Source organism: Culex pipiens, chromosome 2, assembly GCF_016801865.2.
Source record: "Culex pipiens pallens isolate TS chromosome 2, TS_CPP_V2, whole genome shotgun sequence".
Lineage (NCBI taxonomy): Eukaryota > Metazoa > Arthropoda > Insecta > Diptera > Culicidae > Culex > Culex pipiens.
This window is the reverse complement of record NC_068938.1, coordinates 90223471-90232271: the sequence shown is the minus strand read 5'-3', so window position 1 is coordinate 90232271 and position 8801 is coordinate 90223471. Positions and strand designations below refer to the sequence as shown.

The following is an 8801-nucleotide window of genomic DNA, read 5'->3' as shown; positions in this document are numbered from 1 at the left end:
GTGGGAAATGTATGTGAACAAGATTTCAACTGAAACTGGTAGTTACCGAATAAACTTTTTTTGTAAAACATAACTGGCTATTTTCTCATTTTTTTTAAAGGATTTCTTTCATCATCTACCCATAAAAAAGACAAATTGGTTTTCCATTAAAACTATTATTAATAGCGAATAATTCGACGTCATAATCATACAGTGCATTGTAGTTATCTATTTTCAAACAACAGAACAACAGTTAGACCTTAAAACAACCTAAAAGCAGCTAATGCGTCATCCAACTAGGCTAAAATAAATACATATACCGTTAATTCCTACAGAACAAATAATCACATGTGACCTCGTCGAACGGCCGGCCAGCCGGCCAACCGGGGCCATCTCGCCTAAGAGAGCGCGAATACGGAATGTGTGGTGTGGTCCTCGGATTCTTAGACGTTGCTCTCGAACATGTCCACCAATCGCTTGATCTCGCGTCTAGGGAGTGATTTGAAGGGAAGAGTGTAAATTGAAAAGGAACATATACAAGGCTTGCATTTGAGCATAAAAAAAAAAGGAAATTTGGTCCAAAACATTGTGTGTGTTGTGTATCGGTAAAATGAAACATTTTGTGCAATTTTCTCCCAACATTCTAGTTTTCTTCAAGATTTGGGTTGATAAAAACGAAATTCATTGATATGAACAATAATGTTAATTTTTGCGTGTATGCAAATTTAGACAGTAAGTCAATTAAAAATCCTGTGCGTCAATAAAATATAAACATTTACTCACAAATTTAACAAAAAAAAATCTTTTGAGATACGGCCGTTTTGTGGTTTTTAGATATCCTTGGAGACATTTGGAAATTATTTTGTTGCAGTTGAGCAATTCTCCACAAAATCAGCTGATTTAGACCATTTTTATATTTTTTATTTGGCTCAAACTTTGTGGGAGTCTTCCCTTGCACAAAGAAGCATTTTTGTGTCATTGGTTCACCCATACAAGTCTCCATACAATTTTGGCAGCTGTCCATACAAAAATGGTACGTGAATATTCGATAATCTGTAACCTTCAAAGGAATTTTGTGATCAACACCAACTTCGGCAAAGTTGTAGGTATTGATGAGGATTATTTAAAAAAATAGGTACTCGGAAAAAAAAGCATATTTTTTAATTAACTTTTATCACAAAACCTCAATTTCCCAAAATCTGTGTTTTCGAAATTTTAGAGATTTTTTTTTATATGTTTTAGGGGACAAAAATCCGCAACATTTTGGCCATAGAGAAAAAAGTTGCACGGAAAAAAGTGCCGATTTTTTTTTATTTATTTTTTTCACAAAAACTAATCAAAAAATCAATCAAATTATTCGCTCTACAGCATTGCCTTGGCGTTCTCGATTGCGAGATTCCTACTCGAAACTAGGTGTTCGAAGGCTTGATTGTTGAGGCAATTGCAAACCTATTTTAACACCTAAGCTTCCATCCGCCCCGGGATTCGAACTGACAACCTTTGGATTGTTAGTCCAACTGCCTACCAGCGACCGAGACAGGACCCACGGAGACGACTCCTACACCTGGACTGAGCTAACGACCTAACCATTTTAGGTTAGTCCGGGCCAACATTTACTTCCCTGTCCGACGGAAGGCGTGATCAGACAAATCTCGTCTCGAAAAATGCCACCGGGACCGTCTGGGATCGAACCCAGGCCGACTGGGTGAGAGGCAATCACGCTTACCCCTACACCACGGTTCCCGTACTCTTTCCATTTTGCATCCACTAGCCCCCATTTGTTTTTGTTTTTTGACGTTTGTCTGCTTTTTAAGTGGGCTACAGCCCAGTTATCGAGAGCCCAGTTAAAAAGCAGCCCAGTTAAACAACGCCCAGTTACCGAACAAGTACTGTATTGATGAGGACCATTAAAGAAAAAATAGGTACACGGAAAAAATGTCGATTTTTTAATTAACTTTTATCACAAAACCTCAATTTCCCAAAATCTGTATTTTTTTCAATTTTCGAGATTTTCTTTATATGTTTTAGGGGACAAAAACCCGCAACATTTGAGCCATAGAGAAAAAAGTTGCAGGTATTGATGAAGACCATTATTTATTTTATTTACAAAAATATTTTTTTTTTCAAGCTTTTTGATATGTTTTAGGGGACAAAACCCCGAAACTTTTGAGCCAAAGAGAAGTATGGTCATAAATTTTGCCGATTTTGATTTTTTTTATATAGTGATTTTTGTAAAAAAAATTAAATTTGCTACATTAATTTTTTGATCACACTTAAAAAAAAAAGAGAAATTGAATTTGCAATCGAAAACTACTTAACAGTAAAGTAAAGTACCGGGTCTCAAGATATAGCAAGAGATATAGCCATAAAAATTTTGATTTCAGCGATATATTTTCAGTTTTTCGGAGGAACTTTATCAAACAATCTGTGAAGTACTTTTCGATTGTATTCCGTTAACGTCATCAGGGGTGACATTGGGTGGGGGGATGAAATTGGGTCATACAAAAATGGTGAAATCTGAAAAACTGAAAAAAAATCCAAACACAGCCTGTAAAATAAAAATAAAAAACTTCCTCGAATGAACTCCAAATTAAAAAATAATCCTGCATTAAGAAATCATGCAACAATTGCTAAAGTAAATTTTCAAAACAACCTATGACTCATGGGTTTCTCATGCCGATAGGAACTTTTGAAAATTTAACCTAGATTGAATAAAAAATTAGGAGGGGGGGGGGGGCCGAGCCAGCGTGACAAAGTTTGACATAGGGGGGGGGGGGGGGAGAGGGGGTTAATTTTGGCCGATTTTAGCGTGACATACTTTATGGATAACGCCTTACCGCTTTTCAAATATTTATGTACCATTTTTGTATGGACAGTAGGGTGGTCAAAATCCGGGCTTACTCGGGGCTACCCCTTAAAACCAAAGATCACTAGGCTAAATTTCAAATTTGAGCTCATTCTGATCACGGGTACTCCCCTCTCTAAGCCCTTGAAGTTTTTATGGGAAAATTCGTCAAAATTTATTGAGAAGCAACTGTTTTAGTTTTTTACCTGTTAAAGTTGCAATAACAATTCAATTCTTACCAATTCTCGGAATAAAGATCCTCATTAAATGTGGACAAGAAACATTCCCGAAAACACAATATTTTTAGTATTTTTTGCAAAAAAAAGGGGGAGTTCGAAATAGAAGGTCACGTAGTTTATGCACGAGCCCCTACTTTAAATTCCAATAAATAACAACTAAAAAGTCTGTTTGAGTGCTGAAAAGTTCAACTTTTTCGCACGTATAAAGCAAAATAACATTTAATTCGAATGGAACTGCATTCGAATGATCGAATTCGAATTCGCTTATTGGAACAACAGACAACAACTGTTAAAAGTTGTTTTTTTTGAATTTTTTTTAAAGACCGAATTACGCACATCCAACTGGAAGTTGTTAAAAGCATGAAATCACATGCACGAAAATCTCCTTTTTGCAATTCGATGCATAAATAACTTTTTACTTTAGGCAATTTTAAAAGCAATAATTCAATTCAATTAAATTGGTGTTTATTAGAATTTAACAGTTCTGCTCCAGGATGTTACATTTGCAATTCAGAGATTTGGAGAACCTTTCAACTGAGATCAACTCATAAGCCTTTACAGGGAGGGTACATGTTTCTAAGTTTAGATGTTGCTAGCTGCGTGCTCTTTTAGGGAAAATAAATTTTGAGAAAAAAAACCCTAGATCTATGAAAAGCAATAATTTTATATCAAAAGAGGTACAAAAAGGTATACTTACATTCTGGTTGCGAGCGCTTCCGCCGGCTTGATCGCTTTCGAAATCTCCTCCGCTTTGGCCATAATCGTGTACATGCACTTGATGTTCGAGTCCATGCAGTCGGTCATCTTCGTTACGGAATTCTTGTAGATTTCCACGTTGTCCGCCGTAATCGATGAAATGGAGTGCAGCACCGAGCACAAACTCTCGGTCAGATTATCCACCGAGGCGGCCAGCAGCTGGGCTTCGCGTTCAATTTCGTTGAGGGCGTTCGCATCGATCTGGTTCAGGTGCGGCGGAGCCATGAACGGCTTTGGCAGCAGGCCGTAACTGCCTGCGGCGCTCGTTCCTCCAGTGGCCGCCGAGGGAGTGCTCTGGCGCGAGTTGGACGAATCCTTGCGCGTCACCGTCACCGGGCTGGCCAGCTTAATTTTATACTCCAGGTTTTCCGCCACAAAGTGTGTCATGTTACCATCGACTCGAACATGGCCCTCCAGATTGTACGGGAACGATGCATCTGGAATTAACGGATTCAATCACGAAATCTTGATAAGATCCCATCCAACCCCCCCCAAAAGGTACCTTTCCGTTTGTCACAGTTTAGTGAATCGGGTCGCCTGCGAGTTTGCGACGAAGAGGAAGAGGACGATCCGGAACCGTCTGGACCGGTGGCGGGGTCATCACCTCCGGTCGGATCGGTTGCACTTCCGGAGCCGAAAAAGTTTTGCGTGTATGCGATTTCACTGTACGACTCCGTCATTGCCGCCGGAATGTCGTCCGGGTCTTCGGATGCGTCGGGATCGGGTCCGATTGCGCTACTGCGGGATGGATCGATAAATGGGTTTCTGGTTCCATTGGTGGACATTGTGATCCGTAGGGTTGGGACTGTTTGATTTTTGTGACCAACCAACAAAAATGACTAGATTTTGGCTGCGATATGTTGTCACTTTTATACAATTTCTGAATTTTCAGAATTTTTGAAGCATTTTAAATGTTATTGACTTGCTCAGTGATTTGCATCTGTTTTGTTTTGATCACAACACTTTCATCGATTCTGTACGCGTATGAAAACTTAATTGTTTCATTATATATATATTATTTTGAACTGCTGCGTGCACACATATCCAAAATCACTCTTTTTGGGGTAACAAGCCTGATTAAATCAGATCTGGGTGAAAATCACTCAGTTTTCGTTTAATTCTGAGTAAAATTCACTCAAACCTGAGGTATCGAGAAATTAAAAGTGAGAGTGTGTGCGTGCAACATGGAGTTAAACTTTTCAAAGTGCCATGGTAATCTTCACAGCAACTTCACAGAAAGTTTAACTCCATGTTGCACACACTCTCACTTTTAATTTCTCGATGAAATCTGGCAGGGCTTCTTTTTACTCATTGTCATTTCTGAGTAGGTTCGGTTGTGGCGAAAACTGAGTTATGTTGAACGTGCGTGTAGGTTTAAGCTTTAATAAACATAATTTGCAACCCAAAATAACAGTGCTTGTTTCATCGATTAGTTTCATCGAGAGAAGCTTCGGTAAATTCGGTAAAATCTTGTAGCTGTCAAACCGGCGCGGATCCTGAAAGCGGACGGCGGCGTGCTAAAAATCTCTCTGAAAAAATCAACCCTCGTAAACGTTTAGCTGAAAAGGTAAACTTCTCCATCCGAAATGTCGATCGGTGTGCCAATCAAGGTCCTGCACGAAGCGGAAGGACACATCGTGACGTGCGAGACCATCACGGGCGAAGTTTACCGCGGGAAGCTGATTGAAGCCGAGGACAACATGAACTGCCAGATGACGCAGCTGACGGTAACGTTCCGCGATGGCCGGACGGCCAACCTGGAGAACGTGTACATTCGCGGGTCCAAGATCCGATTCCTGATACTGCCGGACATGTTGAAGAACGCGCCCATGTTCAAGAAGCAGGGCGCCAAATCCGGGACGGCGGGCCGCGGAAAGTCGGCCATTCTGCGAGCACAAGCGGCTAGAGGACGGGGCAGGGGCGGCGGCGGTGGTGGAGGAGGCGATCGGGATCGGGGCGACCGAGGTGGTGGTGGTGGCGGAGGAAATCGTCCTCCAGGCAAGGGTAACTGGCAGGGACAGGGACCGTCCGGAGGCAGAGGCCGAGGAGGACTGTAGAGGACGCGGTTGGGCGGGCGAGCGGTTTACCCTTAAGTTAAAACATAAGTCATCTTACATCTTTGAAGCATTCAATTGTATTTCCTTTGAACAGAACTAATAAACAATCTCTGAAATGTAAAAAAAAAAATCAAGTTCAATTTTTCATTTTGTCCCAGTGCTCAGTGTGATTGACACTCGCGCTTGTTCCTTTTTACCGAACGCCATTTTTGTTTGACTGAAACACTTCTAAGAAGGTTGGGTAATTACACTTTTTCCATGGTCGGTTTTGTACACAACACTCAAAATTCAATTTTCTCTGAAAAGAGCGAAAAGAGTACTTTTTGCACTTTTCCAGAGTTTTTTTTTTGAAAAGGACCAATAAACTATTGTCTTTCATATCCAGAGCAACATTTGAAAGGGGCGGTACGACATTGCTCTTACGGCCTTTCGTCCCATTTAAACGCGTGTAATGAAAGGCCGTAAGAGCAATGTCGTACCGCCCCTTTCAAATGTTGCTCCAGATATGTTTATAGGACATAATAAAAAAAAAAACTCTAGATTTTTAAACTTCACCCGTAAATTAGGTCTTAAAATTGAGCTTATTAGGTACACGCTTACCAGGGGAACCAAGAGGGGAACTCAAATTTGAGTGAATCCAAGCAAAACGTAAACCGTAGCAATACAAATCCCCCAGGAAGCTCGGACCCCCGACAGATTCCGCTTCCCAATTTTGCCAGACAATCCGTCAACTGGTGGACCAAATTCTCCTAAAAATAATGAACAATTACCATTACAATAGCGCATTGTACATTTACTTAGCATGAGGCATCGCTAGAAGAAATCTGACCACCGGTGAACCGGTTCCTGTTGCACAACTGTCGAAGGATTCCGTCCACCGGTGGACCAGTTCCTCCTGCAAATAAATACCAACGAACCAGTGAATGACAGAGTTAGATAGACCCCTTTTTGAGGGGTACTTCTGATTTTGAGTGTACCTTTTTCCCGATTAATGTTGAAAACTTTTTTTGAGTGCTGCAGCCTCGTGACCAAAGTAAAAAGTCAGTTTTTTGCGTTTTTTGCAATTATTTATTGTTGATTTCCATTTGTAGGTATAGGTAGGTCATTTTAAAACCGCGATTTAAATACTCAATGTGAACTTTTGTACACATTTTCATGATCTTTTCGTAACAGCATCAAACAAAGTGGAAATCATCGAAATGGAAGCCAAACCAGTTCCGAGCATCAACGTGTTGCCAAACGAAATTTTGGTAATGATTCTCCGCCGGATGCCATTTGAGGACCGGCTGCGGATGTCCGCCACTTGTCGGCGCTTGAATCAGCTGCTTTTCACCTTTTTCGACGACGAAGTTGAGCTGAAGCTGAACGAGGATGTGACGTACCGGTTTCCGATCGGAAAACTGTCAGATCGTGTGTACCGGAACATTGCCGTGGTTTGGAACAAGAAGCACAAGATCTCGAAATGGTTGCCAATCGTTGAGGGATTCGCACACAAGCTGGACTCGTTTAACATCAACATCGTATCGACGGATCGGTTGGCTCTATCTCAGTGGAATCCACCAGCTGCTTCGATGGTCCAACTTGGCCAGATTCTAAACAAACTCAAAGCGTTGAAGAACTTTGCGATCGCCACGACAACCAGAACCTTTCTTGCGGTTTCGGAAGCCATATACGGTTTGACCAACCTGGAAGAGCTAATGGTCAAGATTTACTTGGACTGTTTCCCGTTCCCTTACTCTAATTTAAACGGATTGAGCCGTTTGCCCGAACTGCAAACGGTGTCCATTTCAAGCTTCGAACACTTCTATCTACCGGATGGACACTCGCTGATACCGGCTGTGCAAGTCGAAGATCTGTATCTGGACGAAAACTTGGATCCATTCGACTTTCGTCTCCTAGCTCAGCTGTTCCCGTGTTTGAAGCTTTTGGATGTTCGCGAAATCGAAATGACCGACCAGAAGCTGCAAGCGCCCATTTCCGCCTGGCCAAACCTGGAAGTTCTTATTTTGGGTCTTTGCCCCGAACTTTTGGAAACCTTCAAACCGCAAATTCTGCACCAACTGCCCAAATTGCGCAAGCTTGCCCTGTTGGACATCGCCGAGGACCCACTGCTGCAATCCTGTTACTTGAGCGGACCTCCCGACAGTCCAAAGGCAAACTATTCGCTGCTGGAAAGCGTCCTCCGGATCCCCACGCTGGAGGAGATCCACATCGACGACAGGGGAGAACTAGGGCTGCAGTGGACGGGCACGATTCCAACGGCCGTGCCGTCCTGTCGGCTGTACATCAACGGCGAGTTCGTGCCCAGAGCGAACGAGCAGGAACCGAAAGCCTGAAACAGTCATTAAACTGATTACACTGCAAATAACTTGACAAGACAAATACATTTTTCTGGGGGTTTATAATTTGCCTGTTTCGACTTAAGGGGTTTCATACATGTAAATCGTCAAAAATGTCAGCGGTTGGTATGAGCACACATGCAAACTTTTTTTTTTTTGCAATTCCGTCGTTAAACTACTTACTTTTCCTGTCATTCTTGAACGACGAAATAGCCTACTTTTCTGTACCAAAAATAACAGAATCGAATAGCAACACTTTTCAAAATAAATGCTTAAGTTCTACTTTTCAGCACTGAAATGGGTGCTGAAAAGTTGAACTTTTCAGCACTTATTTCGAAAAGTAACACTTTTCAGCATTTTTTTTATTTAAACGATTTATTGACAAAATACATGAAAATTTGACTTAAAATTGCACTTAATGGATGTTTTTCGGAATTGCAAAAAATGTTGTATGGAATTCGTTGCAAAACTTGATTTTTTCGACACTCGTCGTATTTATCCAACTCGGTAAACCTCGTTGGATAAATGTACGACTCGTGCTGAAAAAAACCTCTTTTTGCAACTTGTTCCATAAACTACTATTTTA

General features: G+C 41.4%; 3 protein-coding genes across 4 annotated transcripts; 2 read left to right on the top strand and 1 right to left on the bottom strand.

Moving 5' to 3' along the window:
- Positions 1-139: 139 nt before the first annotated feature.
- Positions 140-4780, bottom strand: LOC120416310 (BLOC-1-related complex subunit 6). Its single transcript, XM_039578031.2, has 3 exons — positions 4322-4780; positions 3761-4256; positions 140-468 (listed from the first exon to the last, which is right to left on the bottom strand). The coding sequence occupies exons 1-3, from the start codon at positions 4602-4604 to the stop codon at positions 423-425; spliced, it is 825 nt and encodes a 274-aa protein (XP_039433965.1). The 5' UTR covers positions 4605-4780; the 3' UTR covers positions 140-422.
- Positions 4781-5303: 523 nt separating this feature from the next.
- LOC120416313 (small nuclear ribonucleoprotein Sm D3) lies at positions 5304-6003 on the top strand. The gene has a single exon (XM_039578035.2). It carries the CDS (start codon positions 5406-5408, stop codon positions 5874-5876), a length of 471 nt encoding a protein of 156 aa, XP_039433969.1. The 5' UTR covers positions 5304-5405; the 3' UTR covers positions 5877-6003.
- Positions 6004-6858: 855 nt separating this feature from the next.
- LOC120416319 (uncharacterized) lies at positions 6859-8300 on the top strand. Of its 2 annotated transcripts, none has more exons than XM_039578040.1 (2): positions 6859-6973; positions 7050-8300. In XM_039578040.1, the coding sequence occupies exon 2, from the start codon at positions 7076-7078 to the stop codon at positions 8210-8212; it is 1137 nt and encodes a 378-aa protein (XP_039433974.1). In that variant the 5' UTR covers positions 6859-6973; positions 7050-7075; the 3' UTR covers positions 8213-8300. The 2 variants fall into 2 exon arrangements, with proteins under 2 accessions (XP_039433974.1, XP_039433975.1); XM_039578041.1 differs by having other exon boundaries at positions 6870-6963.
- Positions 8301-8801: the final 501 nt, after the last annotated feature.